At 45.3% G+C, this 15,774-nt stretch overlaps 1 protein-coding gene across 2 annotated transcripts; it reads right to left on the reverse strand.

Annotated features, from left to right (window-relative positions):
* Positions 1-731: 731 nt before the first annotated feature.
* ogt.1 (O-linked N-acetylglucosamine (GlcNAc) transferase, tandem duplicate 1) lies at positions 732-15,165 on the reverse strand. Of its 2 annotated transcripts, none has more exons than XM_023811492.2 (22): positions 14,683-15,165; positions 13,143-13,293; positions 11,343-11,586; positions 11,178-11,246; positions 7,696-7,812; positions 7,506-7,585; positions 7,130-7,325; positions 6,669-6,809; positions 6,464-6,564; positions 6,179-6,332; positions 5,990-6,091; positions 5,653-5,832; positions 5,373-5,531; positions 5,142-5,231; positions 4,851-4,976; positions 4,535-4,705; positions 4,300-4,416; positions 4,034-4,198; positions 3,764-3,916; positions 2,875-3,127; positions 2,434-2,557; positions 732-2,353 (listed from the first exon to the last, which is right to left on the reverse strand). In XM_023811492.2, the coding sequence occupies exons 1-22, from the start codon at positions 14,717-14,719 to the stop codon at positions 2,173-2,175; spliced, it is 3,111 nt and encodes a 1,036-aa protein (XP_023667260.1). In that variant the 5' UTR covers positions 14,720-15,165; the 3' UTR covers positions 732-2,172. The 2 variants fall into 2 exon arrangements, with proteins under 2 accessions (XP_023667260.1, XP_023667259.1); XM_023811491.2 differs by having other exon boundaries at positions 13,143-13,323.
* Positions 15,166-15,774: the final 609 nt, after the last annotated feature.

Genomic DNA, 15,774 nt, shown 5'->3' on the forward strand with positions numbered 1-15,774 from the left:
CAATGATTCGTGTACATCCGAAACGTACTTTTCCGACTCCACATTCCCATGGGATATTCCTTCGCCAGATAGTAGGTCCCTTATGTTTAATAAATTGTTCATTGATATATTATAATACCACACATTATACGTAGTATGCATTTAATTTCTTCATGAAGAATGAGAAAATTCATATGAAAATTGAAGCCGTTCTTAAGGTTGCTCCTTATGACCTTGCTGTTGATTTAATAGACCATGCACGTTAATTACATTTTGAAGGTACCCAAACAAATGTATTGAGTTATTTTGGCCACTCCCTATATTTCGTTTAAGATTTTACCAGACCTATGGATCCATATTCCTGATTTTTTTTAGTCATAATTAACTTAATATCCTGTATTTTGATTGAACGTTTATTTGAAGTACAATTTAATTCACTCTAAATCTATCAAGGTTAGGCCAACATGTCATGAATGTAACGACAGCATATGGAAGGGAAAAGCCAAATTACAATTTTTTGGTTGTGAACTGCTGCTGCTGCTCAGGGGGGAATAAATACCAGAATACATACTGCTGATTATGTAAGACTGGCAGGAACAATGCCCCGTGACATCCCATTTCAAGGGGAACATTTTTGCACTTCATCACAGCATTTCTTCCAATGAGGTAATGACTATCATAACCAATATGTCATGAATGTCTAGCCATTCTCAAAAGCTGTGTGCACATCATTGAAACAAAGGAGGCCAACATTTCAGACTGACAAATTTATTGATATCTTAATTGAGAACGTGACCCGGACAAAGCTGATTAAGACACCCAACACCAACCAGGAGCAGAGGAGATACATGCTCAGGCAAGAACATTCAAGCTTCGGAGAGCAATAGGGTGACATTCTTGATGAGACTTAAAGGGATATCAACACACTGATAAGACTGCTGTCAAGGAACACTGGGATAAGCAGACTTAAAGGATATTGCTATTGAAACAAATACTGAATGGTTTGTTTCAAAAGACGAAAGGTATGTCAATACACACTCAACAGAAGATAGCAACTGGCTAGCTGAAGCAAAGCTAAACCTTCATGACATTTTTTTCTTCCAAGGAATACCTTCTGTACGAAATCTCGGCTGGAACTATAATTCAATCATACTCTTAAGACCCTGGATGGAGAGGACCAAGCTCAAAGCCAACATATGGCATTTAATTCAAATACGGACCTTCAAAGGCTTCTACTCCAAAACAATATTTACTGCAAAGCAACACTGAACACATATTACAGTCATCACATCATTAAAGTGTAAGACCTGGGTTCAGTTATATTCTGTGAAATTTAATTCAACCGCTTTATTCAAAACCTTAAGTGTGTCGGAAGGTAGGAGTACAGCACATTCAAGTATAAATAAAATCTAAAAAGGAGGGAGGGAAGCAGAGTACAAAACCAAGATAAAATACTTACCTGGGCCACTAATTGTAAGAGCAGTAATTTCTTTACGTGAGTGGACAGTAAATCTATGCAAGGCCCTTTTAATGAACAAGTGTCAAGCTTCTGTTCTTTCCAGTTTCAATTTTCCATTGCTTGGTCTTCAAGACATTGTACAATGGGGGGAAAAAAAGATGACAAATCTAAAAGTTGGCTTTTGGTATGGGGAGGGGGGGTGCAAAAAGATGTCTTGTAGCCAGGACCACAGAAAAGAGCAGGTTTAGACTAAAGCAAGTTTCATATCCAAGTCAAAGCTGAATTTACTCTCATACACATCAATTAACTCCCCCCCCCCCAACCCATTATTGTTACTCTAGACAGAACTCAGAATTTGCTGAAAGGGATCTCCAACTGCAATTGATTTGGTGTACCTATTTGGGGAGAGTTAAGTGGAGTTTGAAAAAATTGTGGGAGGAAATACCACAATGACCTGTAATATGTGCTTGGCGGTGTGTGTGTGTGCGCGCGCGAGCATGTGTGTATGTATGCAAGCGTGCATGTGTGAGGTTGTGTGTAGGTACAAGTTCCAGACAAACAGCTCAGCCAAGACCCCCCCCCCTTCTCCACACCTCTTGGATTTGAGAAAGAACCACAATGTTTTTTGACTGCTCTGAGGGGATTAACCTGGCAGGCTCCACAACAGAGTCCATGTGCCTAGGAAGGGCGTGGTGATGGTGGCTGGGATCAGAGCTGGACTAGGGGTGCTGAGCTCAGGCGCTTTCACTGCTTTCCAGGGGCTGGAGATTAACAAGATGCTCAGGCTTGGCCCCTGCAGAGTAATGCTCCCACATCTGCACGTAGAGCTTCTCCAGGTCTATGGTGTACTGCTTGGTATTGAACAGTGGGCTGCATATGCGCTGCTTCCAGACCCGAGCGCGAACCATCTTCAGGCTGGTATGAGAAAGGAGATTATTATTAGCTGTGCCCAATATATACCAGCTCAGAGATCCGTAGAAGTGACAGATACTCACTATTCCATGTCAGTTCCCAGCTTGACCGCCACATCTTCATAATCCTGACGACTCATTGCGATGAGCTCAGGACAGCCAAGACAGGTAAGCTGGGAGGCAGCCACTCGAGAGGCTAAGGTTTCACCTGGGGGAGGGACACAGGTGATGTGAAGACCAATGAGACATACTGCACTGAAACTAAAGGTTTGTCTACATGCTGCCCCAGCAATCCATTACAACTCAAACTCATTGTGCAGGAATGCCATTTAGACAGAATCAGTGTCCATGTCTGTTACAGTTCATCATTCAACAGCAACCATTACACTAAGAACTAAGGCATCGAGCAGAGGCTAGGTTTTACTAGCATCTACAATAAACTTCAGAAGTTCAAAAGGGGCAAAATTTTGTTCTCCTTGAACAAGCTCAAATGCAGAGATGGACCACTGACCACCCAGGTCCTACCTGGCATGGTGACCATGGGTGTGCCGGCCCAGAGCACATCCATGCCAGTGGTGTGCCCATTGCAGAGCGGCGTGTCCAGGCAGACGTCGGCTAGCTGGCCACGTCGGACGTGCTCCTCCTTGGGGGCCACGGGCGAGAAGATGATGCGTGAAATGGGAAGGCCCATGCTCTGGGCACACTGCTGGATGTTGGGCTCGCCCACGGCCGGGAAGCGCAGCAGCCACAGCACACTGTTAGGCACCCGCTTCAGGATCTGCAGGATAGGTGGGGAAGGTCAGCAACGCTAGGCACTAGAGTCCCATCACAGACTGTTCACTGAGCAAGTGCCACAGCAGGCCTAGGCAGTCCCGATCCTAGAGTACCGACATGCAACAGATCTTCTATCCTACCTGGTCTCTGATGAACCACACCTGATCTCAGGCAGACAGTAACTCATCAGGTAGGATAGAAAACCTGCTAGATACCAGCACTCCTTGGTCAAGGTTGCCTACACCATGTGCCAGAGGGATTACAGGCAGAGAAATTTTTAAAAAACACACTAAAAATCTCTCCAGCCCATTTCCAGTGTATATTTTTGCCCTGACATTTTATTGTGAAGTACTATAAATATGGACAGATATCCACACACACACACCATGCGTGTATAACATCTCTGTTAATTCCTAGTCTAAAGATGAGCACCAGAGCAGTTACATTTCTAAACGCAGTGCAGTCGGCGTGATAAGTGGGACATTTCACGAACCAGAAAAGCAGACACCAACGCTCCAGTTTACACCTACAGTGAACATAGACTTACACGTACGAACTGATGCACGTTCATTTATGGCATTTTGAAGCAAAAGCTTTTTACTGGGATTCAGTGAGCCTGTAGAGTGACTTCTGTACTTACGTTGACCCACATCTGTAGAGTGGGAGGGTCAATCTTGTACAGTTGGTTGAAGTTGCAGTATACAATGGAGTCCTCCGGGAGTCCATACTGGGAGCGCGTCGTGACCACGATTGTGCGTGGGACCTCCTCTCCAGTGGCAGCCTTATTGTTGATCTACAAGTACAAGACAGACGTGAGAAGGGAGGGGCACCATATTCAGACAGCAATCCCAACACCTCTTCACATTCCAGGTCTGTTTGAGCCCCACGTCTGCCATGCAGTGCCATATACCTGGGTGGTGGCCAGCCCATTGCTGACAGTGAAGCTGTTGATGGTGACCTGGATCTGGCCCTGGTTGATCATGTTGATGATGGCCTCAGCGGCCGTGTTCATGGGGATGACAGGCATGGAGAGGGCGCCATTGCCATCAGTGGTCTCTTGGCTGTCGCACTTCATCTGAAGAGAGAGGTCAGGCTAAGGCAGAAGCCACGGCAGGAAAGAACACCTGCTCAAATGTCTTTTCACCATGAGCCTCGTGCCTGTAGCCCTAACCCTACCTTCACAGCCTTCACGTCCGGCAGGCTGTCCAAAAAGGCCTTCAAATCGATGCCGTTCAGCACGATGCGATTGTCGAAGATGTGTCCATTTGACTTGAAGTCAATCACTGCCTTTTTCTGAAACATACAAAAAAAAGCCACTAGTTACAACATCAGCCAATAGTTTAGACTGACCACCATATTTGTTAAGCGTTTAATCGCACACCAATATTTTCCAACAAATGCACACGTCTACCTTGAGGTGTGGGAACATGTTGGCATGATCGCCAATAAAGAAGGTGTGTGGCATGTAGGCCAGTTTCTCAGAGTACTGCTCTGCCAGCTCGATGGGGGAGGTCTCCAGGTCAGAAGCGATGTAATCCATAAAGGGAGCCCCACTCGTTCCAGGGTAGCCCAGCCACATGGCCTGAACAGGCAGGGAAATAGTTTTAGGTTCAGTATAAAAAGCTCTAATAGCATGTCAGTCATGGATTTTCCAATGTGCACAAAATAGAAGTACAAAGCAAGGAAAATGTAAAATGTAGAGTCCCCTTTATTGTCCAGAGTCTTACCTGAATAGGTGCTGGCCGCAGGGCAAACAGTTCATTGCGTGCCCCCTTGGTATAGCCATTCATGTTGATCAGGATGTGCACGCCGTCCTGGTGGATCCTATCTGCAGCCTTCCCATTGCAGGGAATCTGAACAAGAGGGGAAAGGAGCAAGAGAACAGAGCAAGGCTCAGAGGATGCAAGGAGGAGTGATCATAAAAATAAAATAAAAATAAAATTAAAGTAAAAATACCACAAGTAACTCCAGCAATGGCTGGCTGGGAGCACAGACTGTCTGCTCTCTGTTGCACTTACTTGGGACAAGTCTACAAAATGGTGGGCCTCTGCCATCACCTTCACACGGAAATTGGTGCTGTCATCAGGGCTAAGGGCGTAACAGAAAACCTAGAGAAACAGCAGAAGGTCATCAGGAAAATCCAGGGCACTGCAGGGACACCGGCAAGAACATAAACTGCTCTAAACGTCGGCATGATTAAAAGGCATCAGACCATTCCACAGTATTCAAAAGGATCACGCGGCCCTCACCTCAAACTTCTCAGAGTTGTGCATGCCGGGGATAGACTGCATGAGGTGTGAGGTCGGGTGGTTCCCGAAATCAGAGCTGACGTAGCCCACGCGCAGACGCCCCCCGCTGGCCTTTAGGTCCTTGGCGTGCTCGTAGGGAGGCTTGTGTAAGGCATTGATCTATAGGTTTAGACCAAACAACATACTTTGAAATAGACGGAGTATTATACTTAGACTTTTGCCAGGTCTTCACGGTGGGGTAAATAACACCTGGCTAATGCGGAATACTGAGAACAGGTACCTTGTCCAGGCAGAGATTGCCGTGTCTCTCGGCAATGGCTTTGCGGAAGCCGTGGGACAGGGGGTACAGCATGCTGTGGTGGGGGTGCACCGAGGGCAGTCTGTTCTTCTCCAGCTGGTCAGCCACGATGCTCACCAGTTTCTTCATGCGCTCATCATAATCAGTCCAGTCACACACAATCTGGAGGAAGCGCGGGATAATCGAGGTCACCTCGCGTGAACCTGCTCTGAGGTTAGATGCTAAATCTCCAGCAACTTTTGGGAGAATCCTAACTGCTGCTGAGAGCTGATGTTCTGGAAATCCAGAAACACGGGAGAAATTTGGAGGTTCTATTCACCTGTAGGCAGTGTGCCAGGTTACAATAGGCATCCGGAAAATCGGGCTTCAGTTTCAGAGCAGTGCGGTAAGACGCAATGGCCTCAGGAATATTTCCGGAATCCTGGAAAAACATGAACGCACACAAGTAAGCTATAACTATCCGATCAGACTGTGAAGGAGCGAATAAGCCTCAAACACATTGCGATACCTTGTGAATGGAGGCCAGGTTGCTATGGGCATCAGCAAAGGCTGGGTTGATCTGAATGGCGCGGGTGTAACACTGGAGCGCCCCCTGCACATCCTGCATCTCCTTCAGCGTGTTACCCATGTTGGAGTAGGCGTCGGCGAAGGTCGGGCTGATCCTGTGGCAGTGACAGGACCGCTTACCAAATTGCATGCAGTGATATTTGACATTGCTCTAAAGCCAAATAGACAGAGATGATAAGAGAACAACTGCAGGCAGGACGCGCTCCGAGAAGACAGCGGGGCACACCTGATGGCCTCCTTATAGTGCATGAGGGCTTCCTGGAGCTTTCCCTGCTGCTGCAGGACGCTGGCCAGGTTGGAGTGGGCCGCGGCAAACTCAGGGAAAACCTACAAATATGCATTTGGTCAGAACAAAGACAAGAACGAGGCCACATTTACTAACCACTACCAACCTCTATCTTCTAGTTCTTGTTACACTCGCAACATCTCACCTCAAGTGCTTTCCTGTAGAGCTGGATGGCTTCCTCAATATTGCCCTGCTCTCGCTTGATGTTGGCCAGATTGTTGAGGGAGTCCGCGTGTGTGGGACACAGGCGTAGCGCTGTGTTATAGCACTCCTCCGCCTCTGAAACCTGGAAGGACCCACAACATGTCAATGGCCCCCTTGACCTTGGGGAAACGGACTATACAAAGCATCCATGGTATTTTATCAACTAAAAAGGTTCTGAGACATAAAACATCACTCTGCTTCTTAAGTTTAACTATGGTAAAAAAAACAGCAATTGCAAATTTCATTTTAGCCAGGAAATCTAACACTTAAAATAAAACAAAATTTTTCACCAGCTCTTAGGACAAGCAAAGGCAAATCAAAAGGCAAGCAAGGCAGGCCAGTTCCTACCTTGAAAGTAGGACATGACATAACTGCCACTGGAGACAGGCTTAAGTCACTTACATTGCCCTTCTCTTTGAGGGCATTGGCCAGGTTGCAATAGGCATCAGGGAAATGAGGCTGTAGCTCAATGGCACGCCTATAGGTATCGATGGCCAGGTCAATCAGGCCCTGCTCATAGTACACACAGGCCAGGTTACCATGGACCACGGCATGGTTAGGGCTCAGGCTGAGGGCACGGAGGTATCCCGCAACAGCCCTGTTAGGGGGAAAGAGCACAATTCAGTTTATACACCTTTATGAACAAGCAGGGAGAGTAAGACACAGAAAGGAGTAAACTATGGGGTTTGTGCACTGCAGACTAAAGGGAAAACATGGCCTGAAATAAAGCTAAACATTCAGATCTAGTTTAAAATAACTATCAATAAAAGTTACCCACCTGTCAAAGATTCTTGCTTCTTTGAGGACATTTCCCAAATTGATATAGGCATCCAGAAAATTAGGATCCAGAGTCACAGCCTAAGACATACAACATTTAGCAATTAAAGGTGAATCATCCTATGACGAGATACCAAGCACAGGTTAAGACAGGGACAGGCAACTTCAACGATGTAGTCACATCCGTTCACCTTCTCAAAGTGATGAATGGCCAGCCAGATCTCTCCCTGGGCATTGAACACACAGCCCAGGTTGCTCCAAGCCACCGCAAAGTTTGGCTGAGTCTCAATTGCCTTCAGGTAACAGGCCTTGAAGGGGGGGTTAATAACCAAAACCAGAGAAGAAGAGGCAGAGAAGTGTAGGTAGGGGAAGGGGTTATAAAAGGAAAAAATAAAAAGATTGAATAAAAAAAAAGGAAGAAAACAAAAAGTAGACAAGAAACAGTTAGTTTTCGCTCTCCACAAAAGCAAAAAGTGAGCCTGCAGCATGGGCTCGCGTGCGCAAAATCTGCCGCGCTAAGCAGCTCGCTTTTTCCTGCGCTGCGCGGATCCGACCGACACCTACATGCACACCGGCATTTTTCAGTTATGGCCTTTGTGAGAGAATGATCACAGGCACTTCACTTAAACCCAGCTGGGGTGGGTGCTGCACCCCGATAAGACGTGTTAAATTCACACCCAGCGTAAGAACAGCCTAATGCCCGGGTTACAGAAACGGCACATGCTGCCCAGCAGAAGGGCTGAGTGCCGGGGGGGGGGGGGGGTCCCTCGAAACCTTAAATACCAGGTGCCACATGCAGATAAAGGTCCCTGTAATGCAAGCGCAAAAGGTACGCGTGCGCGCATGGCTTCCACCATGTCGCCACTCGCAGGCGCCAGCCGCACTAACAGCCATGTTTGCTTCCCCGCTCGCTTGCTCGTTCGCTCGCTCGCACGCGCCAACTCCAGCCCTACGCGTCAGCTGCGGACCGGAAGCCCAAAATTCCCTGCTGCCAGGCTGCCACACTCTAGAACCCCCTCATGTTTTAGAGGAACAGGAAGACAAGCTTCCAGCACAATGTGGATCAGAGGGCCATCTGCTATGAAGGGGGAAAGTACTCTAGGGGGCAGTGGGGAGTCAAAGCCAAAAAACCCCCATCTCAGGGGGAAGGGGGCCACTGGGTGACATGCTGGTGGGGTGGGCAAGGGGGTCTGCAACTGACAGGCTGGGGGGGGGGTAAGGGGAGGGGGAGCTCGCTTGCTTGCGCTTGGGTAGCCTGAGGGTGTCGCTGCGCAGCCCCTGCGCTACTGCAGACTCACAGCGCATCAGCTGCCCAGCAGATCGCTGCAACTCCAAATAAATGGAAAAAAAACAACAAAAACCAAAACAAAAATAGGAAAAAAATAAGTAAAAAAATTTAAAGAGTTAGAGGGTTCTTACTTTTTTTTTTGCATATTGCTTCCAATCCATTTTTAACTTAAAGATGGCAGTTACTATGCAGTCAAATGAGTACTACAGCTCATTACTGTTTTTTTTTTTTTCTCGTTTCTTTTGTTCTTCAATGGAAGCCACAAGACAGAAGAACTCAGGCATGGAGTGAAGTGTGTTTTTCTTTTGTTGGCAGTTACAAACCCGTTACCATATTTTTGGACTTTGTCAGGGGGGTGGCCGCAGCTGGAAGAGGAGGAGAGGACTGATCCTGCCCTAGTGTCCCTGTCCGCCAGGCACCTACGCAGGAATAGTGTCACCCACCTGAAACCTTCTAAATAACAATATCAGTCGTGAAAAAACCAAAAGAGACAAAATAAGAAACAAGATCGTTAGTAAAAGTTTTGCAAACAGTACATATTTTTCATACGGAAATAACGATCTTATTCACAAAATAAATAAAAAAAAAAAAAAACCTTATTTACGATCATGCAGTATGTTCAAGACGAATGTACAGAAGGGACAAAAGAGAAGAAAGGCTTTGATTGTTCTGTTCACAGCAGTAATGCAAATATTTCTGATTAAAATTACAATTTAAATTTAGAAAAAGGAGGGAGGCCGACTGGCTTGATCTTTCTTAAATGAAATGATCACAATTACTGGGAATATAATCATAGCATTCTGGGGCACAAAAAGTTCCATTTTTTTTATTTCTCTTGTCTTTTTTTTTCAGGTTTAATATCTTGCTTTATCCTGTCCTGCTTCCCTGAATCCTGGCCAATGGGTAAGGAGGAAAAAAAAATCTGGGATTTAATTGTATCTAGAAGCCTCCACAGTTCTGAAATAAAGAGGTCAACGCTGCTGCTGCTGCGCGTGTGCATTCTGTCTCTCACTATCCCAGCAGCTGTCGCGTGCAGTGGAGTGCAGATAGTGAACTGTGTGCCTGGCGCAGCCCCAGCGACCCCAAGGAGAGCAGGGATGGGAGGGGGCAATGGAGCCTTCAGGGACACCTCAGGTTGCCACTTCCTATTACACACGCATAATCTTATCGGGAGGGGAGTCTCGTTTGCTTGGGGTGCTGCAGAGGTTTCATGGGTGGACAGAAACACCCGGAAACCCCCGTGCGCTCGTCCCGATTGGTGGCGAGCGGGGCTGAGGGGGGTCAGGCAGACAGCTCCGTGCGCGCACACTCCACGGGCCCTGAGCAGGCGCGCGGGGGGGTGGAGCAATAGAGCGGGGCGGGGACAGGGAATGGGCAGCCCCCCAAACGCTTCTCCCCACCTCACCCCCCCTTTAGCACCAAATAAGATGGCTTGTAACCAGCGAAAGGTGGACACACTGAGCTCCAGCCAACACCAAATCCAATGGCAGCTTCAGAGCCTGCAAGTGCTAGATTGGGGTCATGGGGGTGAGAGGGGCAACTCAAAGAGCAACAGCAGGAGGAGTCTACTCTGCTCAGATGGAGCTGTTGTTCAATTCCTGATGTTTTATTGTCCAGGTGGGAAAAGGGCAGTTCTTTGGAAAATTGTGAGAAATGTGGGTTAGAAGCCATCTTATTTTTTGCATAGCAAAGACCACTAACTCCATCAGTCCATTTATTCTTCGAAGACCGAGCCAGCATCATCCCACCAAAGCAGCACTGGAATCAAGTGTTAAAAGCTAATTTTGGTTTTGGAAACTCCCGTCTTACACAATTTCTAGAGACCAGCCTTTCTTCATGTGTGGAAAGGCACTGAACCAGGATCAAGCCAAGGCAGAAGAAACATACTGGATCAAGAAGACAGAGCAAGCTGGAAAGGAGACATGAGTGTAATCTAAGTGCATTTAAAAAGGAAAATAATTAAAATCTCTTTAATAAAAAAAAAACTGGAGGGAGTCTACAGAAGAAATAAAAAAAAAAAAACTAGTCTTGAGTTATAGATATGATGAATAAAAGCAGCATTATGGTCTTAATGTAAATGGACTGTTAGCAATGTATGAAGGGAAGGGGTTGGGCTTTGTGTTCCTAAAAAAATTAAAGAAACTGAAACTAGTGAGAAAATGAGGGCAATCTTAAGAGGGACGGGGCCTATGGCGTGGGGTGGGAATGAAGTAGAGTATGACAAATGAACACCAGCAGGGAGACAGATAAGCGGAAGATTCATTCACTCCAACAGGAGGGCTGGGGCCAGAGTGAGAGTGGGAATCAACCAAAACGTATAAAAAAAAAAGAAGAAAATAAATAAGACGCAACAAGCCTTGCAGCAGTGAACCCACTAGGACGTACCTTAGCCTCTTCCAGGCGCCCAAGCGCCTTCAGCAAATTCCCCAAGTCGCTCCGGACACAGTAGAGATCCTGCGATGCAGACCAGAGCACCCGCACAAGTGGCCGTTAGAGCGGCGGCATCTTTTCAGGCCGACAGAGGCGGCAGCAGGACGGCGAGGCACCCACCGGGTTGTACTGCAGAGCGGAAACGTAGGCCTGCACAGCCCCTTCCATGTCCCCAGCAGCCACCAGTGCAGCCGCCAGGTTGATGTATCCGTCGATGAAGTCGGGCTTCAGCCGCAGCGCGTGCCGGTAGTGCTCGATGGCCTCCTGCAGCTGTCCGCGCTCCTTGTAGACGTTGCCCAGGTTGGAATAGGCCTCCGCCAGCATGGGGTTCTGCTTGATGGCCAAAGTGCTGAAGTGAGCCGACCTGCAGACCCAAAGAGATGAAGACCCCCCAAGTCAGAGAGACTGACCAGTCACACAAGCAGCGGGGCGAAGCAGGAGCCATAGGATTGCAGGTTCACAACCCAGCAACAATTCCAGTCGCTTCGAGAATGTACCATAATCTAATCTGCACCAATATCTAAACATATAAAAGGAAAAATGAAAGACAGAAAAACTCAAACAAGTGAAAAACAAACATTTCAATTAAAATGTTGTTTGTACAACCAGATTCCAGTAAACAGCGGCAACGGATTATTTTGTTTGTGTAATTAAGTTAACATTCCCAGGAAAGCAAATTTCAAAGAATCCATTATAGAAGCAACTGAACAAGCCCAGTAATGGTGATGGTGGCGTCATGAAAAAGGCTGAGCTGCAATAGGGAACATTCCATTATGTTTACATAAGGGCAGAACCCATGCAAATGTCACTGCATCTAAAGATTAATACAACCTTTGGTATTTCCATTTAATGAGTGAAAAAAAGCTCCATAAAATTTCACCAACTGCTATGTAAATGAGCCACACCCAAGTGCTCTATCAGTTGAGAGAAGCATGAGGCTCAAAGTTATTCTGCCCTTTGAGACAATAAAAGTAAACCATATTTTAATTTCTCATCTAACAACTTACTTCCAGAGCTGCTAAAATTCCAACTGCACTCTTTAAAAGCAGTTCTTACAAGTTTACTAATGAAAGTGTTACCAGACCAGTCACCGGAACGAACACTACACAGAATACAACTGTTACTATAAACTACACCCATCAACCAGCAACTTGAGATGATATCATGTATAAAGGGAGCCTATCACAGTATCACAAGTTAGTCTTCCTAGTGTTTGCAGTATGCATAAACACTGCAAACCACCCCACATCGGCAGTCCACCCTGGAAAATCATTTCTTAAGTATGACATATCATGCACATTTCCATATTCACACACAACTGGATCTTTAAAAAAGTTTTCCCGCTATGCACGCAGCTAGGGCTATATTCATTGTGCAACCTAGGCCAGACCTAAAAGTTTATAATCCTAAAAAAAAACAACTCAACAAAAACCAGAGAAGGTAAGAATTTGAAACACACAAACAACAATAAGAAAATTAGCCACAAATGATAAAATTTGAAATAAGGTGCTTTGGTTAAAAAAAATCCAGAACTGACCCGGTTTATTGAAATTCCAGCAAGTCAACCCACAAATATACATGCTTACCTCTACTAACCAGACAAGACACACTCACAGAAAAGGTGGAAGGTGAGAGAATGTGTTTCACTTCATACAAGGTATTAGTTCCAAACACCTTTGGGGGGGGGGGGACACAAACTCTGCTTAGAGAAAGCTGTAGAAAAAGGTGTGGTTTTAGAAAAGTACAAAAAAACTAACAGGTTAGGGAGAGGTACAGAAGAATAACAACCGATACACACAAGGGCATCACGCCGCCAATCAGAGCACTTGGCAGCGCCGGTCTTGCGTCACATGGGCGTGCTGCTGGCTGGGTGGCACCAGCAGACCCCACCACCATGGGCCCGGTCAGGGCCCGTCTCACCTGTCAAGCCGGCGGCATTGGAAGTGGATGGAGGAGAGCAGAAGCAAAACCCCAGTGTTGTCAGGCTCCTGCCTCCACAGCTGCATGCAATGGCGCTCAGCCGCCTCAAAGTCACCCGACTGGTACTCCCTGTGCGCCAGCTCGGCCAACCCTTGGAAGGAAAGCATACGTTTTGTCGGTTCTGGAGCACCAGCACAGCCCAAGGGGAGGGGGAGGGGAAAAACAACATGTTAGAAAAAAATGGAAGGAAACAAAACATGATTGAAAATAAGACAGTGCACAACAACAATGGAAAAAGACGACAATGATAAACAATGAATGCTTCAGAAAATTCTGCAAGCAAAGATGCCCAAATGATGCATGACAAATTAATGACTGGTGATGACAAACATAGATACAGATTTCAAACAGGGGATTAAAAAAAAACTTCAGAATGGGTGTTGAGGAATATACTTGACACAAAAGTACAAGTAATCGCTACACTTACTATCAACATGTATTTTCCTGAATTACAAAAAAAAAATGCAGTTCAATGAGCAATAGTACTTCAAAGTAAGTGGGACAAAGGTTATAGACTGGGGGCCTCCAACTCTGGTCCTGGCGAGCTGCTATTCTGTAGGTTTTCTGTTCTACCTGTTTTCTGATGAGCCACTTCAGTTCTCAGGTAAATACCAGGAGCAGGTGTGGCTCATCAGAAGCCAGGTAGAACAGAAAACCTACTGGATAGTAGCACTGCAGGATCGGAATTGGAGACGCTAACCGACAATCCATCCACTAATTTTCTATATCCACTTGTCCTATAATGACCATAAACGTGGTAGATGAATAGACAGAACGGGCCCACCATTACACCCTTAAATAGAAAGCTTAATATACTTAAGCAAATATACACCTGTAAGATCGCATAATAAAATTACGACAATATACTATAACAAATGTGAATAAAACTATATATATATATATATATATATATAGCCGAAAATATGCCGAACTTTAAACCCATTCGTGTATGTATATATATATATATATATATATACACATACATACATACATACACGAATGGGTTTAAAGTTCGGCATATTTTCATCATTGATTTTCAGCCAGATGCAGACTGTCCGCGCTGGTTTTATACAAGAAGGTTGCCATTTTGCTTAGCGGCAGCGCCGTTCAGTGTACGCCGTTGAATCAGCAGGTATTTTCTAATGAAAAGCGTCACCAAACTAGCTACGTACCGTTCATTTCGGGTTTCTAAATAGGCCGGCGCTTAAAAACGACGAATTACATTTTAACTGGATGCATCTAGCTATGTATTTTATTAATATTAATTTTTAGTCGGAAGCTTCTGAACAGTAATGGAACGTTGATAACTAAAAATAGCAACATCGGGGGTACCTTAATGCCTTCTTACAGTTCAGCTCATAAAGACAGTTTAAAACACCTGACGGCAATACTAGTACTTCTATATTACTCCAAATTAAAGCATTGGTTATAAGTAAAATAAGACCAACAAGTTAACCAGTTGGTTAGCGGGAACAGCTACCTGTGCTATCAGCCACGTTTCCAACGGAGCTCGCCATCTCTTCGTCGGTCTGGTCCGCAGAGGTCCGTCAAAGTGTTCTTCTTCTAGATGAATTGTTTTGTCTGCTTCCAAGTTACACAAAAACCAGCGCCGGTAAATTCCTGTAATCCGTTTCCTACAACGTCTAAACGGACGGCTGGTGGTAAAAGGTGCTCTTCTGGTTGTACCAACACACCAGCGAAGTGTATCCTTCAATAAGGAAGCTAACGATCCTTTGTATCATTTGTCGCTAGCCACCTAGCCTTAACCACGCGTCATTCAATATTGGTCGTCGGATAAAATATGAAGACACCAACCGAAATACCACCCAATTTCAAGCTTCGAAGATAATCAAAGATAAAGAAAGAATAACAACATACATATATTCCTAAAATAGGAAAGCAATATTTCTCTTCTTGACAACGCGCCTAGCCCACTCTGAAATGGCGGATCTGACTGGAACTTTCTTCCGTTTAAAAACTAGACCCCCATTGATATTCTAATACAATACTGACATCTATAACAATATAGCTCAAGCATATGTTTTAAAAACTTACTTTGTGTTTGAGTGTAAATACTTCACACAAATAAGTGGTCTTCTTCTTGAATTTCTTTGTTGCAGAAAATATCTTTTAGCGTAATAAACGAGAATGTGGGTGTACTAAGGAGAATTTTGCGTATCAATTCGCGGGGCACTGCGGCGCCGTAGATATCACATCCTTGCTAAGTAAGCTCGGATCAGTGTGTTTAGTCTGCGTATAATTGGCAGGATACGGAGTGGTGGAGGAAAAACTGATCCCAAATCAGCTGTTAATAAAAGGAGGTGAACGTAACCTGAGGCATTGCGGCGTGTCGAAACGTGCGATCTATCAGCTTTTAAAATAGTGTGTTCGCGGTATAAGAAATGTATTTTATTTTAAAAAATTGTGCATATTATTAGTTTTAGTTTTTCGGTATGTGAACATGCCCGATCTTTATACACCAGAAGCAAGAGAGATATAGCTTTACTATGTAAGTTTACAAGTAATATAACCAAATTTGTAAATAAGAAAGTTATAATTATGAATAATTCTA

The sequence above is a fragment of the Paramormyrops kingsleyae genome, chromosome 10 (assembly GCF_048594095.1).
Source record: "Paramormyrops kingsleyae isolate MSU_618 chromosome 10, PKINGS_0.4, whole genome shotgun sequence".
NCBI classification, from domain to species: Eukaryota; Metazoa; Chordata; class Actinopteri; order Osteoglossiformes; family Mormyridae; genus Paramormyrops; species Paramormyrops kingsleyae.

Bases quoted from the DNA above. Each gene is read 5' to 3' on its own strand.
- ogt.1 (XM_023811491.2), bottom strand. From the start codon at position 14,719: ATGGCGAGCTCCGTTGGAAACGTGGCTGATAGCACAG. The intron at 4,977-5,141 runs GTAAGTGCAACA...CCTCTTGTTCAG, and splicing joins ATTTTGTAGACTTGTCCCAA to ATTCCCTGCAATGGGAAGGC. The intron at 4,417-4,534 runs GTAGACGTGTGC...TGTATGTTTCAG, and splicing joins ACATGTTCCCACACCTCAAG to AAAAAGGCAGTGATTGACTT.